General features: G+C 46.5%; 5 protein-coding genes across 5 annotated transcripts; 3 read left to right on the forward strand and 2 right to left on the reverse strand.

The window, feature by feature from the left end:
• Positions 1-198: 198 nt before the first annotated feature.
• Positions 199-2,211, reverse strand: N7483_012447 (LysM peptidoglycan-binding domain-containing protein; the record flags this gene model as incomplete). Its single annotated transcript, XM_057095874.1, has 9 exons — positions 199-276; positions 332-613; positions 672-722; positions 759-871; positions 936-1,044; positions 1,094-1,142; positions 1,220-1,279; positions 1,414-1,971; positions 2,021-2,211. The coding sequence occupies 9 exons, from the start codon at positions 2,209-2,211 to the stop codon at positions 199-201; spliced, it is 1,491 nt and encodes a 496-aa protein (XP_056941845.1).
• A 796-nt stretch (positions 2,212-3,007) lies between these two features.
• On the forward strand, positions 3,008-3,854 carry N7483_012448 (uncharacterized protein; the record flags this gene model as incomplete). Its single annotated transcript, XM_057095875.1, has 2 exons — positions 3,008-3,070; positions 3,123-3,854. 2 exons carry the CDS (start codon positions 3,008-3,010, stop codon positions 3,852-3,854), a joined length of 795 nt encoding a protein of 264 aa, XP_056941846.1.
• A 1,545-nt stretch (positions 3,855-5,399) lies between these two features.
• N7483_012449 (uncharacterized protein) lies at positions 5,400-10,925 on the forward strand (the record flags this gene model as incomplete). The annotated part of the gene is made up of 17 exons (XM_057095876.1): positions 5,400-5,697; positions 5,766-5,910; positions 5,973-6,238; positions 6,337-6,544; positions 6,595-7,375; positions 7,421-7,853; positions 7,903-8,522; positions 8,565-9,036; positions 9,094-9,381; positions 9,453-9,530; positions 9,612-9,721; positions 9,770-10,013; positions 10,076-10,185; positions 10,294-10,312; positions 10,349-10,549; positions 10,612-10,758; positions 10,822-10,925. The coding sequence occupies 17 exons, from the start codon at positions 5,400-5,402 to the stop codon at positions 10,923-10,925; spliced, it is 4,524 nt and encodes a 1,507-aa protein (XP_056941847.1).
• Positions 10,926-11,670: 745 nt separating this feature from the next.
• Positions 11,671-12,715, forward strand: N7483_012450 (aldo/keto reductase family protein; the record flags this gene model as incomplete). Its single annotated transcript, XM_057095877.1, has 2 exons — positions 11,671-11,964; positions 12,035-12,715. The coding sequence occupies 2 exons, from the start codon at positions 11,671-11,673 to the stop codon at positions 12,713-12,715; spliced, it is 975 nt and encodes a 324-aa protein (XP_056941848.1).
• Positions 12,716-13,250: 535 nt separating this feature from the next.
• N7483_012451 (putative NRPS-like enzyme) lies at positions 13,251-17,015 on the reverse strand (the record flags this gene model as incomplete). The annotated part of the gene is made up of 2 exons (XM_057095878.1): positions 13,251-16,745; positions 16,806-17,015. The coding sequence occupies 2 exons, from the start codon at positions 17,013-17,015 to the stop codon at positions 13,251-13,253; spliced, it is 3,705 nt and encodes a 1,234-aa protein (XP_056941849.1).
• Positions 17,016-17,391: the final 376 nt, after the last annotated feature.

The raw sequence follows: 17,391 nt of genomic DNA on the forward strand, positions 1-17,391 counted from the left end.
CTTAGAAACCGCTATTTCCCTCCCGAAGAATGTAGTTGAGGACTGAGATATAAATGGCTAAAACAACTATACCGAGAAAGACCGGCACAACGGATACCTAGCCTTTCCAGTTCTGGAGTATACTTTCATCTTCGATGTTTGATCCGAGAGTTTCTTCCAAGAATAAAGCCTTGACTTCATAACGGCTGTGTGCTACTCTTAAACACCCACACAGACATAATAGTGCAGCCACAGACTTGCACAGCCCGAGCCAACGTACGGATTCCACGAATTAAACTTCCAACGGTTAGCTTCTATAGTTCGAATTTCAGTGATTCTCATTTTTGCATACCTGGGCCGCAGTTATGCGATACTGGGACTCAATGGTCTCACAATCTTCGTCGTCAACCACGTAATGATACTTAGTGCAGTCTGCATCTGTGCTGGGAGTCAACGGGGAAGGGACGGTAACGGTAGCAGTCTGGGTAGTAGTAGTGGTGCTAAGGAGCATGGTTGTAGTAGTGCTGTCTTTGTCGCTTGAGCTAGAATCTGGAGCTCCAACACAAATATAAGTATTCAACCATAAGTGCTGGCAATCCGTACCATTCGAGACGTAGGGATTCCACTCAGAAAACTGATTACACTGTTGATGGATGTCCATAGAGGTCAAAGTCTCAGAGAAAGAAGCATACCTGGTCAGATGTGATGCTATACGCTTCCTCAATCGAATCGCAGGTGTCATCCTCGACAATGTATTAGTATTTTGTGCAGTCTGAGACTGTATCCGGCATGAGTGGTGAGGGAGCGGCGTTGGTCGTAGTAGTAGTACTGGCTGCGGCACTAGTCGCTGTAACAGTGGAGGCACCAGGGACGCCGATACATGCAGCATCATCTGTAGAACTGTCACCAGGAATCCTCTCAATACATGAGAACTATTATTTATCTAATCTACTAACCAACGTCGAGATGCTTGCAGTTTGTACCAATGGCAGGGTTCCAAGTGTAGAACTGGGTCAGTGTGAAATTTCCGAAGTTGCTCACAATGTCGGCGGAAGGACAAACGTACTATTATAGGGTCAGATCAAGCAAATTATTGAATATCGTAATTACTCACAAATTCCATGAGGTGGTGAAGTTGGTAGTTGTAACGTTCCATTTGGAGCCTGGAGGCCTAAGAAGCATGTATTGATTAGGGGCACTGTGTTTGGAGAGGTCTGAGCTTTTTTTCTTAACGACTCACGATAGACAGATATTCTTGCCAATCATTGTATCAATATTGTCACATGCTGTATGGATTGTTCTAAATAATAATTAGCAATGTCACAGGCTATGCAGTTTGGCGAAATAAAGGACCGACGGGTTCCAAGACAACAGCTGATTCAAATAAAAGGTTTTATCCGCCAAAATCGAGCTACAGGTATCATTGGCATGTACCTCGTATCCCTAAGGGTACAGCTCGCTCCAAGGCAGACATCATCACCAGTACTCAGTGTAGTACAGTTGCTATCCAGATGGTTTTCCGTAACGAATCTGTCCGTGGCGATATTGTGGACCGACGAAATTGACCTGCAGGTGTCAGTGCTCTCCACAGTGTAGGTAGTACCGGTACAAGCTGCGACAGCAATGACAGTAGTGGAGGGCAATGTAGCACTCAGAGCTGTCGGTGTAGAATAGGGATATTTTGAGGCTGGGACACTGCACGAGGAAAGAAGAGAGGAGAATGCCACTGGATCAATCCGTTGTCGACCGTATGTGGATCCTAGCATGGCAGCCTCATACTGCAAGAAGCAATCAGAGCATGGCTGAATAGAAGTGTTGCGGTTCATGATATCTGAATAGCAGAACTCTTCGCCACTAGTCAGGCATGACACATTGTAAGCCCAAGTCAGAGGGTCCAAAAAGCTTTGCACAGTCTGATTGACTCCCGAAAAGCTATATACGTCCGTTCCACATGCGCTCTCCGCTGCATTACGAATCTGATAGAGGGAGTCTCTGCAGTCCGCAGCACACAACGGTTCAAAGAGTAGTATTTCCAATATACTGCTGATTGACGATGACGGGAACAGGGACGAGCTGATTGCAAGTGATGTTAGTTGTCAAAGCATCTCCACATGCGACGGGAACCCCTGAAGGAGTAGTATTGAACAATTGCATGGCTGATGTCTGGAGTGACAGAGCTGCCACCATCCATAACCGCCCGAGAGACGAGCCTGATTTCACAATGGCAGTCATCCTGTGCCCGCGATCATGAACTTGAATAACTCAAATCCCCAAAAGATTTTATTTGATGTTCAAAGAGAAAGACCGATTGGGCGTCGAAAATGGATTAGATGGGGTGGACTTCATCTGGGAAGGGCTTTAGTGGGCACTTCGCTATAACGATTTGGAGCGAACGTTCCACGCGACCACGGTTATGATCCGTCGTCGCATTTTTGAAATCAGGTACACGCTGAGTAGATTGGAAATTACCGTATTGCACTAGAAACTTCGGTTATAGAACCTTGGAAGATTAGCATCCACATCAAACATGTAGGGTCCACTTGCCAAGGGTCTAACTTAGACTAAGGGTTCAAGGGTTCAAGACATTACGGGGCAGACCACAGTTAGAAGATTCTTAGCTTTAGTGCCGAACCTAAAAAATTGGCCATGGACCCTGTTTTATTTTATTGTTTTCTTCTCCTGTTTCTCTCATTAGTTCTGTCAATTTTCAAGTCCAGCGGGTTTTGGTTCCCAGTGCCGAGACATTCTCCACTTAATATCTCGCACTCAACACCAAGCTTAGCCAACGCCCTTCCCGCATGTTCCTCATCCGAGTCTTTATCCCCCTGTCTTTCAACTCAGCGACATCCAAATAGTTTCAAGTTGAAGCTGTTCAAGATGACCGATCACCCAAGGAGAAGGACCGTACTTTATCAATCGGATTTATTCCTCTTGGTAATTCAAATTCCCTTTGTGATACCGCTATATATATTTGATGCTAATACTAGTAATATCTTAGGAGCGATGGCAAAAGGATTCACTCCTTTCTATGGAGGCCCAGCGGGAGCAAATATTTTCTGAATTTATTCAGCTGGGAGTGCGGAGTCGTGAGGTACGCGCTGATCGTTTTTCTGATATCCACATACGCTTACCGATTCTTAAAGCCCTACAGAATCCAAAAACGACAAAACAGACTCAACTATGTGGATGACCTTCCAGCCGACAGCCAAGAATTGCTTCAGCGTGTGCGTCAGCCAGACATTAGGCGCGATATCGTGAATAATCAGTTAATTTTATGGCTACGTACATGCTATGGACCAGATTCGGAGCCAGCTTGGAATACTTCCCATGATGAAGAGATGAGCCGTTTATTAGAGGAAGATATGATTTGCAACGATGAATCGCTTTACAACTTTGGTCTAAATTGGGAGAGGATTTTTCTTCTCAGGCCAGAGATTTTGGAAACCGGGCGCAACGTGCAGAAATATGAAGAGGAGACCCAATCGGCTCTAAGTGAAGTAGTCGAGTCTGAGGCTAATAGCTCCCAGGGAGCGGACGATAGCCTTGACCCTGTTGAGGCTCTTGATATGGACCGTGACATCTCATTTAGTTACCACCGGATGAGATCTTTGAATCGGATCCACATTGTGGATGCAACAACTCTTGCTTCCGACGGCCCCGACGCAGGAAAGGTGCTGATTGTGTTTTTCGATGAATTGGGTCAAACCGTTCGCTACGCCAGGGACGAACTGGATGAAGCAGTGGAACATACCGCGTTGACCAATATCTATTTGGAGGATCATCTTTGTTGGGCTTATGCTAATATTGGAGAGCTCTACCAAAGGGGCCACCCATTGGGGCCACCATATAGCGAGAATTTTGGGGGCGATTCGTGAAGCACTATAAGCTAGTCTCTAATTGTAGACCTTGTTTTTACTTGAAATAGCAGTAAATATGTAGTTCCCACTGGGTAGGAATTCCAGGAACTTGGAATTAGTCAACAACATTGAACTTTAGAACGACCCTGCTATTACATATATGGGTCATATCGTATAGCGCCTTACACTTGCCCCATAATGCCCCACCCCAGGGTCTAAAACCTACAGAGGCTCTTCTGAAAAAAATAATAGAGATATCTTCAATTTTTCTTCGGCCCACTCGTACCTTTACTTAGCACTTAGCTTAGTTGACCTCTCATCGACAACCTTGGAAACCCACGATGCTCCCTCCAAGAGTGTCGTTCGAAAAAAAAGAACACAGAAACTCGAGAATTTATCTTTTCTCATAAGATCTTGACTCTCTTCACAAGTCGACTCATGATGGTATCTTTGAGACTTTCAATCTAAATACTTTTGTCTGAATTTTGGCTTCCTTCAACACTTTTAACATAATTTATTTCCATATAATAAACTAAAATGCGTAACTCCGGTGTAGCGGATGCAGAAATCTCGAAATAGTACACTAGCGTATTGTACACAGGATGTAATGAATGAATTTGGGATACATGTTGACGCTAATCGCTAGCTTGCACCCAAATACCAGTGGCATAACCGAAGCGAGGTCTTCAGTATATTGGAGAACTCATCCAAAGTAGACCCCGAATCTTTTAATTCTCAAAAGTCCCTCATAAGGAGGGAATAACAGGTCTTGATCAATTTTTCTTGATATTCATTCTTTTAAGATTTTACACATCTTGGGGGTTAAAATCTTTGAAGTATTGAAGGCTTGGCCGAATAAGATGCTGGCATGATGAGGGACCTTAAACTATACTACACTTTTTGATTTTTCATTTTTGTTTTCATCTCAGTTGTTCAGTCACAGCAAGGTGGTACTTGCTCTAATCTCGTTCCTTGTTCCGAAGGATGTTGCAGTAAAGAGGGAAGGTAAGCTACAGAGTCTATTATCTCGACGTCATCGAGCAAGCTAACAAAATTCTGAAGCTGTGGCTTTGGTACGGCTCATTGTGGCGATGGGTGTCAGAATAATTGCAACGCTAAAGCCCAGTGTGGTGATGGCGTAAATGTCACTATCTGTCCTCTTGGTGTCTACTGCAGTCAATTTGGATTCTGTGGTTCAACTGCAGACTTCTGTGGTGAAGGCTGCCAAACTGGTTGTGAAAATTTTGAGTAAGTATTTCATACCACGCCATTTGAATATTGCAGGGCCATAGATATATGAGATGAGGTGAAAATTCATCATCCATGTAGATGAGGCGGCTCTTGTTGGTAGTCAGCCTTGCTTTACCTGTGAGATTATCAACCGCATATCTAAATCATCGCAACTCATTCACGACTCCTTCCCGTCTTCCCTATACGTCTTCTGATAATATTAACAAGTGTTCCAACAGTATCCCATCATACTCAAGTTAGTCAAATGCCAGCTCCCTCGAAAGAGTAGTTGCATACTACGAGCTTTTCCAATTTTCTCGGCCATGCGATACCATGCAACCAGAAAACATCCCTGCTGGTGCCTTGACACATATGAATCTGGCATTTGTCCAGTTTGGGGATGATTGGAAAATGGTTAATGAATATGGAGACATTGTTACCCGTGTCACCCGTCTCAAGACATCGTATCCTGGCTTAAGGGTTAACGCTGCCCTTGGAGACTGGAATTTCAATGATCCACCTTCCATATACTATTTTTTGACCATGGCAGGGTCATACGGGAATTGTCAGACCTTCATTGATTCTCTGATCTCGTATATGCAGAAGTACGGCCTAGACGGCGTCGAGATTGGTAGGTCAATCCCCTTTATTCAGCTTTCCGATATATTGGTACTCTACTGATCAAGAACCGTGGTAAAGATTGGGAGTATCCCGCTGCGGAGGATCGTGGAGGCAACCCAGATGATACAGAGAACTTTGTGACTTTGCTCGCTGAACTGAGAGAGGCCTTTGATGCTATCAATCCAGGCTGGGAAATTACCTGCACACTGCCCTCCAGCTACTGGTACATGCAAACTTTGATCTTAAATCGATGGAGAAGTATATTTCATATTTCAACTTCATGAGCTATGATCTTCACGGCATGTGGGATCAGGACAATAAGAACACCGGGTCTTATCTGCGTGGTGATACCAACCTGACGGAGATTGATGAGGGATTTGATTTGCTTTGGCGCAACGACATTGACCCGAAGAAAGGGGTTATGGGCATGGGCTTTTACGGTCGAAGCTTCACCATGTCCAACAAGGACTGTCACACAGCGGATTGCACATTTTCCGCAGTGGGAGGTCCTGGCCCTTGCTCGCAGAGCACTGGAATTCTGTATTATTCAGGTGGGCACTATCCCATTTTGGATTTGATTTATTTTTTCTTTCTCTTTTCGGACTTTGCATTCTCACTGTCAAAATCTTGTGCTGACAATCCCTCACAGAGATTGAATCAACTAATAGCTCTGGCGATGTGACCACGTACTACGATCCGGTTTCCACTGTCAAATACAATGTTTACAATGGTAACCAGTGGATTTCTTACAACGATGCACAGTCATGGCAGGACAATGTTCGATACTTGACCAGCAAGTGCATTTCAGGAGTGATGATATGGGCTCTTGATGAGGACGATGGCATGCACACTGCCTTGTCAGCGCTCTTGGGCGAAGAGGCCCTCTCAGGCTTACTAATGGAGGGAGGCGACCTTCTGATGCTCAGAAGGAAGAATTGACTGATCAATACTCCGCACATACAGGACAAAACTGTTATGGGACAGAGGAGTGTACCGATGGTTCGAGCTTCCAAAATGATAATGCCGAGTATGTCTGTGGTACTGGGTTTTCTTTCGTTGACACTGCACATGCCCCCCAGCAGAAGCTTGGGTATTGGATTGGCGACACTTGCAAAAGCGGCACATATCGCCATATTTGCTGTCCAACCAACGCGATGCCAACTAATTTTGAATGGTCTGGCGCTCCTATTCGCAGCGAGATTGGTTGCAATGGCAAGTGTGGAAGTGATCAGTTTCAACTTAATGTTGACTCATATATCGATGCTTCCGTAGAGGAGCCATGCTACCAAGGAGATCGGGCACTTTGCTGTGATAGCGCTGAGACGATTGCACAATGCAAGTGGACATCATGCCAACATCTTGGCTCCACGCAGGACAAACCAACTTGTCCTAGTGGCAGTACATATATGACCCATCGGTACGACGATGGAACAGGCTCAACCTGCGCGTCCGATGATGACAACAGCTTGGAGATTATATACGCCCAGGCGTACTGTTGCCCAACTGACAATCTCCCTTCAAACTGCTCCTGGCCATTCGACAACCTACCTCACACGGATGCGAACATCTGTTACCCATCCGCCTGTGATTCCACCCAAGTACAATATATGACAGCTCTTGATCCTGCTGAGTCATACTTTGGAGATGGATTGGAGTCTGACGATGATTGCCTCAAATATGCCCCTCCTGCAAATGAAAATCCCAATTGGCCTGACTGATGCAACCCACCGCAGGCGAATAGTGAAAAATGGCCTGTTGATCCGAAGGATCTGTGGGAGAATTACTATGAAGCCAATGGGGATGACGTGGAATGGGCGTTTGTGAAAAATTATGGGAATAACAATGAACAAAAATCTCCAGGGGATGGGGACGGGGACGACCCATACGGGTTTGTGATGCTTGATGGTCCTGCAGGATCTATCGACAGCTCATTTGCTTCAACCTATGAATTTTTCCGTCGCAGCGAGGAGATCCCTGTGGTCAAACGTTCTCTTTTTACGACAAATCGTACGCAACTGTATACAAACTTTGATCATGTCGAGGAGACCCACCATATTTTCTGCAAGTTTCCAACCGGATCGCCTAAGTGTGATAATCTGCTCTTTGACGGCGCTGAAGACACGATTGTTCACCTCCCCGAGCACATTGGAGAAGGCCCTTTCGCTCGTCTCGTCTCTATACACTCAGTTGACAGCTCTTATGATTCACCACTTAGTGAAGCGACAGAGCCAGGATAATCAAAATGCTGCCTATAAGATCAAAATCGACTACAAATTCCAGGCAATCAAGCGTGACTCAGGTGCGATCAACATGCGGGTGGATTATACCAATCTATTGGATTACTGGGAGGATGCCACAAATACTCCAGCAACTCTCCGTAGAAAACGGTCCACCACTTCGGTCCGTGATGAACACATGACATACAAAGACTGGCGAGACAGGGTCAACTCAGCCAAGGCCTCCCATGAGGCACTGCGAAAGAGGCAAGCAGACGTCATGTCATCCAAGACTTCTTTTGAACATTCCGGTGATGTTGAACACGCCGGCCTGCAAAAGAGATGGTTTGGAAGTTTCAAGAACTGGCTCCAGAAAATGAATACGATCGACAGTAGCAGCGTTGGAAATCTGTCACAGGCCTGGAAAGCCAGTCTTCTTCTCTTCTCAGTTTCAAAGAGATGCCCAAAGACCATCGCAGAGCTGAACGTCTTTCTCGATTCCGAGCTTGCCATGGACAGTACCTATGCCTACTACCTTTCCGGCACTTTGGCTCCATCCTCTATGGATGGTACTTATGCATACTTCGGCATGCAACCAAGTATATATCTTGGCATCAATGTTCAGGGCACTGCCCGCATGGACTAAAAATCCGATCGAAAGAAGCTTATCCCAACTCTTTCTTACCCCGGGTTGGCCATCAAGGGAATAGCGGCAGTTGGGCCCACTCTTGACGTCTACGGACAAATCCGTGGTGTTGTGCAGCTGAGCGGAACCATGCCTGCTGGTGCCAGATATACCTTTGAGAAATCCGAGGTCTTCTGGCCCGAGGGAGATGGTAGTACCGACTACAGCAAGATCAAAGATCTCGTGGATGACCCTGAGCCCGTTTCCTCTGGACTCGAACCATCGTTCCAAGCAAATGTTCAGGCTAGCGCGGACCTTGACATTATGGTTACACCCGAAGCGAACATCGGCATTGTCGTTGGCGGTTCCGCTCTACTAGGAGGTGTCACTCTTGTTGACGCACAACTAGCAGGCTTCGTCAATACAACTCTCAGATTCCATGCTGGTGCCGCTGCTGGTGCTTCAGGAGATTCCTCTTGCGTGAGCGTAGCCTATGCATACAACTATGGTATTTATCTCCTGTACAATCTGGAATACGTTGGCCATGCATCTATTCCATTTTAAGATTGGTACACCACGACCCGCTATCTGTTCAGCAGTCCCAAGACGATCATCCTTTACTCCAACGAGGATGTCGCATCCGTTTCAACAGCTTCATCCTCCAAGAGAAGGGTTTCCATGCACCAATCTCCTATTTTCGATGGAGACAATGCCAAAATTGCAGATCCCTCTGAAAGACAGAGTATGGCCCGGTTGATAAGTTTCGACAGCAACCGTGACCTCCTTTGGGGTTCGCAGCCTCAGTTTATGAATGGCACAAGTCAAAGCTTGCGGAAGCGTGAAGATGACGATGGTGACCTCGAAATGATGGACGTGGACGATGAAGACCTAAACTTTTCTCAATCCAGCGCCTGACATGCCCAGCGAATGATTGTGCGACACCAGGAAGCAGCAATGACGACAACCTGCCAGTATGCTCATGGATCTTGCCCGAACTACGTTGTAAGATACACCCAATCCCGAATTCAAATTTTGAATTGACAATTTCCTTTCTCATTCCCGCTGACTTTTCCCTTCTCTTAGATAATTGCGATGTGTTTTCCGACGCACAAGCCACCAAGAATGGGGCAACAGAGCAGGTCACCGGAATTTGCAACAAAGTTCTCAATTTCTTTCGCCCCCGCGCGATTGATGTCAGTGAAGGAGTTACACTCACCTGGGACTCTTTCCAGGATCGCTAGGATGATCGCCGCGATGAAGCCTGCCCCAAAGTTTCCGGTCTCGGCTTTTGTAGCGCTCGCAATACAAACATTGCGAATAAACTGAGCTTGCCAACTACAACACGGATTGTGAGCTGTGACGAGTTCCCAATTGCATCTTCGGAAGAGGGTGAATCTTATTTTGCGTCTCTTCCTCAGAATCTCACATCTGTGGAGGTACAGTGTGTTCCGGTTTGGCAGCAAAGCCTTCAAGGAAACTGTCATAGTAAGTGCAATCTTCGTTTTGGTTAGGCATTTTGTCACTGATCAGAGGAAACACATCTTCAGAAATGCTCTCAAATCTTCAAAGCGATGTCAATGTCTCGGGGACCGCCAACTGGCAATCATGGGCACCTGCGAATGAGGACTGGTTCGAGGACAGTGCCTGGCAGAGAGTGGTACATTATATCTAATACATCCCACAAGCCCATAAAATCGATGATACGGTATCTCATCTCCCTCTTTCTGGTGCTCTATTTCATCTTCCATACTAATCCCTTTGTCAGGACTATAACAATGGCCATGGTGGATGACTCCACAAGCGCAACTTTACTCTTTCAGTTGCACAACCCAGTGGTCCATCTGATGGTGCTGCATGGGGCTTACAGTATCTCTCTTCCTGGGACCTTCCGGGAAAAGCCGGCTCAACATCAACCGACGTAACCCAGGTAGCCTCTGCAATTAATACTTTTGGGCAGGATGATCGCTACATCAACGGTGTAAAGAATGGACTCTGCATCACAGGCACTAAGCAGAATACAGGTAAGATTCTTGAAGCTTCCAAGCTTTCAGATGTCTCGTCCGCTAATAAATCTTTTCTGTAGCCTTCGGCACTGTTGTAAAGACTAACGGGTGTCGTGTTGTGTTTACAGGCTCAACCGTTGGGCATAGCAATTCCAAGCGAGACGGTTCAAATGAGGCCGGTGAAGAGGACGAAGTCATCGGTGAGATTGGTGGTTGGGGAATCAAGAGTGAGTGAGCCCTTTGACAGAATCTATGATTCAATCAATGGCATCTAGACTAACGGGAAATAGGCATCGAGATTCCAGAAGACAGTGAGACGGAGATTTTTGTCCTGGATCCGGACGAGGAATGGGCACCGCATGGTCATCTCATGCCAGTGAAATATGTAGATTGAATGAAGATCTAAGCACTTGGGATTACCTGAAGTTCCTATGATTAACATTATCATTTACATCATGAATTCTCTGGATAGAACATTTGAACAACATTACCCTGGGTTGGGCTTCAAGTTGTATCAATCAATATTCTACGTCCTGCATCAAATGTGCAGCTGCCATCGTGGTGGTCCATATTTTATCCAACATCACTATCCATCATCTGATCAACCAAAATATGACATGGACTCTTGCGTCTACAGTGCTCTAATTTTTTAGAGAATACGAACTCGGTGCAATTGCAACCTGACTCACTGAGTACGAGGTACAGAGTAAGCTTATTGTGGATGAGTTCTTGGCGTACTATATCTATCCCGTGAAGTGGATCAGACATCTGGATGTATTTTCCAACAAACCTTGCATTCCAATTTCCACCAACTGTGACTCAGTGAGCTACTAGTAAATAAACTTCTCAAGTGCTATCTGCAACATTTGAATACCGTCAGATTAACTGAGAGGGGTATTAGCTTTGCTCTTGATTAGAAATCAACTTGAAGTCGGGCGCCATTTTTGGATGTCGAATGTTGCGTAATCTCATCTACACTATGTGCTTATCAACCAGTCACTTCTAACATTTGAAAGATGGTTGCTTGTAAGACGGATATAAAACACACATAGTCTTTCGTTTTCTAGTATTCAAATCTATAATATTTGAAAGATCTTCAATTTCAGAGAACTCCTATTTAAAATCTCCTACCTCTTATCATGACCAACATTCCTCAACTAGTTTTCGGTGGAGCCTCTATTGCAACCGATGGAAGTTTCAGAAATGTGGCTGAGGTCTCAACCTTACTGGAAGCCCTTGAAAGAGAAGGGATCGAGGAGATAGATACCGCTCAAATTTATGGTGCTAGTGAACAACTCCTAGGTGAAGCCGGGGTTTCGTCGCGGTTCTTGGTCGATACCAAACACTCAGGGGGCTGGTCGGCTGGCAGCTCATCGCGTGAGGATGTTTACCAAAAGGGACTTGAAAGCCTGAAAAGGCTTGGAGTTGATAATGTGCGTGCGAAGTGTTTTTTTTTCTTGTTTGCATTCCAATTTTGGGTATAAATATTAACCAGTTTCTTAGGTTAACATTTTCTATCTCCATGCTCCTGATCCCGAGATCCCTCTCAAGGAAACTCTAGCTGGTATTAACGATCTGTACCAGGCAGGAAAGTTTGAGACCTTTGGGTTATCGAACTTCACCCCTGAGGAAGTCAGCGAGGTCGTTAGCGTGGCCAAGGACAACGACTTCATCCTCCCAAAGGTCTATCAAGGAAATTATAACTTGGTTTCTCGAAACATTGAAGTGGACCTATTCCCAGTCCTTCGTGAGAATGGAATCGCATTTTTTGCGTACAGCCCCATTGCTGGCGGCTTTTTGACCAAGACCAGAGCTCAACTGGTTGAAGGCACGAAGGGAGACGGGCGATGGGATCCTCAATCAAGCATGGGATCATTTTACCATATGATGTACAGCAAGCCAATTTTTTTTCAGGCTCTTGATGAGTGGAATGCCATCTCCGAGTCATCGGGCATTCCAAAGGCCGAACTCGCATACCGGTGGATTGCTTTCCACTCCGCTCTCGATGCACAACTGGGAGATGGACTTGTGATTGGAGCGAGCAGTACGGACCAGTTGAAGCGCACCATCGTTGCTCTCAATAATGGAAGTCTTCTTGATTCCGTCGCTGACCAAATTTCTGCTATCTGGGAAATTGTGAAGAAAGATTCGATCACCAATAACTTTGATTTGGTCAGATCGTAGATCAGACTTGGGATTTCGGATAATATCCAGTTGTGAGACACGATATTGATTTATGTACTGGAGACAGCTGGGAGTCATAGGAAACCTGATAAAAGAAACATTGGAACTCGAAGTTGATTAATCATGTTCGCGATGGCCCCTTGGGCCCCGAAGCCTTTAGGGAAGGACTGAAGGGGTGTCCCGGACCGCTCAGGCGCCGAGCGATCTAGCCAGCGGCGTAAAGTCTCTGTTGTATCCATAGATGTAATTCGAATTTTGCTGAAATTTAAGCTCTTGTTCTGGAACCTTGGGCAGGTGCTACAGTCAGCCGCGCGACAACGCAAACCTGTATGCAAAGCTCGAATTTTGAGGCTAGAAGTCTGAGAAACAGTTGTAGATTCTTTTGCAATATTATTTTGGTTGACTTGGCAGTCACCCAAGACTATCTTTTTCACTACATTGGTGTTGATCATGACCACCTGGGCAGGTTAGAAGAAGATTGGAAAACGAAAGACGCCCAGGTAACTAACTAATCAAAAAGGAGCCAACCGAGGGATTAAGCCCGGACAGCTGTAACTATCTCAATAACATCATTCAGGATCTTCTCCTTGGCCTGGGAAGAGTCAACAATAGTAACATCAGACTCATCCGTCGGAGCCTCCAGCAAATCAAGCTGCGAATCGACCATACTAGACTTCATATAATGCTGCTCATTTGCCGTCCGAATCGTTAACCGTTCTTTCAGCTGTTTCCGATCCTCCGTGGAAAGTAGTATAAATGTGACAGTGACAGGGAACTCGAAAAGGTGTGACAATCGACGAAGCTCATCACGATAACAGGTGCGCAGTGCGGAGCAAGTTACCGCTATAGCAGGCGCGGCGCTATTTAGCAGTCTATCCATGACGGCTCCTCTGATATGCGCGAGCCAGTCCCAGCGGTCTGAATCTTGGAGAGGCAAGTTATTGGCGATCTTTTGGCGGGCTAGCGGAGAGTGAAAGCTATCACCTTCGATTATTGGGATCTGGTATCGTTGGTTGAGAGCTTGGGCGGCGGTACTCTTGCCACACCCACATGGACCGATAAGGAAGAAAATATTGCGAGAAGGAGGAGTAGGAATGGAGCTGTTCTTGTTCCAGCACTGTGTCTCAAAGTATCCCACAAATCGGGAGGTGAGGTCGTCAGTTAAACCGCCTGAGTTGGCAAGTGTTGGGGATCCTGCCCGAGCTAGTTTGGTATCGTATAGAAGCACTCTGCCAGGGTTATCGTTGTCATATTTGGAAGCGAAGAATTCAAGGAGCTTGGTCGGCGGATTGATCTCAGGGTCTTGATTTGAGTCCCTTAGACGATGGAGCCAAGCTTTCTTTGGAAGAACCTCGAATTCCAACCCGGCCTTTCGGAGCAACGGCAAAAGCTCATGAGTCCAGTGGCTCAAAGTCGGGTTAGTGACGTTCATGATTCCAGCTGCCTCAGGAGAAAGGCTCAGTTCAATGATGCTGGAAGCCATCGTGTCAACTGGAGTCCAGGATAGCACATCATCAAGTTGAGGGAGCGCTTTGATGGTCTTTGCCGTCTGTATCATCATAGGAATAGCTTCGGTCGCATTCCAGATACCATTCACCGTATCACCAATGATTTGTCCGACGCGCAGAACTCGGGCAGTCATGCCAGTTTGTTTGGAGGCACGACTCACTATGTTCTCAGTGACGAGTTTGGATTGCGCATAGCCCATACCCTGCGCATAGCTCAGTGATTCGGGCAATGCCTCAAGAACCCAGCTGCCAGGTGTCCGGGCCACGGTGCTTACTGAAGAGCAGAATGAAAAGGATGCAGGATGCGGCCCTTGAGCGCTGAGACATAAATCCAGAAGATTACGGGTCGCTGAGATGCAACTGTTTTCAAAGCTCTCGAGGGCCCAGTTAAAGTTGACAGACCAAGCACAGTGGATGACACTAGTTACTGTCTTCCTGATCTGAGAGAAGGTATTTTTTTCAAGTCCGAAACTGTCAGAGTTTGACAGATCAGCTGGAAGGGCCACGATCTTTTGTTCAAGGGTAGGAGAGAGTGTGGCATAGACAGCCCGAGCACGTAGACTCTCAATCACTCGCTTTCGAGCAGAGATTGCGGAATCGGCCCTGACGAAGCAGTAAATTTTGTGGACATTGCCAGTCCGTGCAAGCTGAGCTGCGATATGAGTACCGAGAGACCCAGTGGCGCCCGTAAGAACAACGTATTGGCCGTTGGAATCACGGTGGATAGGCTCATGAGCCTTGAAATTTGAACCATATTTCTCAATCAATTTCTCCATTCTCTCCTCCACTGGAACTTGCACCTTTGGCCCTTTCCCCAAGCGAGTGTGGGTGATTTGATCAGCCATTTCCTGGAGAGAAGGGTTCTCAAAAACAAAGTTCTGGGATAACTTTTTCCCGTTTAGATCGAGACTGGTCATTATCGCACTGCGAAGTCTGATAGACTGGAGGCTATCGATTCCCAGGCTGAATACATCTGTCGTGTCATTTAGAGCAGATGAATTGATGCTTGATGCAATTTCCAGGAGCTTCTCGCGAAGAACCTTGATCAAATCGGCATCCTCCAGAACCAGGTCACCTTCGCCATCGGCGTCATCATAGATGTTTGCGATCTTTTCGGCAAACTCTTTATAGAATGCAGATCGGATCACAGTTCCCTTGTCCGTTTTGCGATATTCAACATTTCGTGGGAGTACATGAATCATATCCCGAGAGATGTAAGCATACGCAGGAGATTCCGCGTTGCAAACCTCAATATCGGGGAAGATCGCGTCGATAAGCTCATTATCGGACGTGAAAGGACACTTATCCGATGGAATCACGAAAAGACCAAGACGCGGCTTGCCGCTACCAAACGCGACCGCCTCACCAACATTGGGATTCTTGCGAGCCACCCCTTCAATAGCCAAAGGATTTGCTTTCTCGCCATTCTCAAGCACAAGGGTGTCGTCAAGGCGAGCGTAGTATCGCCAGGCATTTGGCGTCGCTGGGTGTCTCTCGAATAGATCTTTGGTGGCGTACGAGTTGTCAGGTCGATTACTGGCAACTTTGGATGGCCAGCCCTCCAACACACAAAGCTCATAGACCCCCGGCATACCAGGCTGTTCCTCCCAACGAATGTATGGTAGAAGTGCAGGCCCAGGGCGAACGTAGTCCCAATCCAGATCAGACCGATCACGGAAAGAGGTCATGAGTTGACCAGTCTCTGTTGTTCCGTAGTGGGAGACCAGACGCACACCATTCTGGACAAGGACGTCGCCAATGGGCTTCGGGCAAGAGGAACCACCGAACATGACAAGTTCAAGAGGGGCCATGCAGCGGAGACCTTCTTCAGTCTCGGACAATAGCTTCAGCGCATATGGTACAGCGTAGAGAATTTGAATCTCAGGATGCTCCTTAAGAGTAGTAAGAAGCGCCGTTGCCGTCAGTGGAAGACTGGCATTGTACATGTAAATCAACCTTTCGGAGTGAACAGCTCGGAATAAACAGCTAATGCCATGGGCATGGAAGAGAGGTAATGTGATGAAACCTTTGAGGCCGAAGTTGTTTGCATAGTTTCTCAGAGCGCCTGCGTGACTCTGATAAATAGGCTTAGGAAGGCCAGTGGAGCCACTTGAGTGAATAATCCAGCAGACAAACTGGTTCTCCGTTGGACCATCTAGCTCTGCCACTGGTAGGCGTGCATTGCAGACTTCGGATGAGGTCGGGTCTAGAGGCGAAACCACTGGAATTTGTCTGGCGCCCGTGCGTCCAGTGACTTTTTCTCCCATGGCATTGAAGCAGGAATAAGTAATAATGAATGAAGCATCGGTGCTCTCCATAAGACTAACATAAGCATCTTCAGCGATCCTGGTCGATAGAAGGAGGACAGTGTGGCCCAGACGCGATATCGCGGCCAGAGTAATCAGGTATTCGAAATCGGATGGACCAAGCAAACCGACCACTTGTACGGGATCCGCTGATGAGCGGCGCTGTGGAATAACATTCGCATAGTGAACGGCTGCGGCTTCGACGAGAATATCCAACTGCCCCAATTAGTATGAATAGTCCATGTATAGGAGAGGAAAGATATGCAGTCGCCATACCTGGTGAGGAGTATAGTAGACGTAGTTGGTTCCTGACAAAGGATAAGCAACTACGGGCTCGTATGCTGTATTGGCTTTCGCCCTTGTGCGGATGAGATCGGTGATTGTATAAAGCTTCTCTTTATGATTTGCCTTGATTGAATCAACTATCGAGTCCGTTGAATGAGAGGACACCGAGGTGTTTGGTGGAGATAGAACCGAGGCTGTCATATTGAGGTTTTGTTGAGAGAACTGTAACAAATCGCTATCTCCAAACAATGAAGGGCGAGACTTGCTATTTTACATGGTATCCAGATGCCTGTTTCAGAGCCTAAATTCCTGAATGATGACACCATATTCACGGTTGCAAAAAAAGGGTACGCAAAGGTCCTGTAAATCCGACAGCGGAGAACTTTCCGGTTCCATGTGGAGACATTGATTGGACCTCGAGAGACATTCCAAGGTTACCGGGCGGATTATCCCGCTGTAATGGGTTTTCCGACAAGTCTTCGAAATTGAGGCGGAAAAGCGCTCTTTGTCCTGATCGGCACTTGGTTACAATTGCTAGCAAAAACGAGGATTCACGTTATCAATATTCTACTAAATA

Source organism: Penicillium malachiteum (assembly GCF_028827825.1).
Source record: "Penicillium malachiteum strain IBT 17515 chromosome Unknown utg000005l:1.0-9002435.0:326005.0-9005861.0, whole genome shotgun sequence".
In the NCBI taxonomy this organism is placed as follows: Eukaryota; Fungi; Ascomycota; class Eurotiomycetes; order Eurotiales; family Aspergillaceae; genus Penicillium; species Penicillium malachiteum.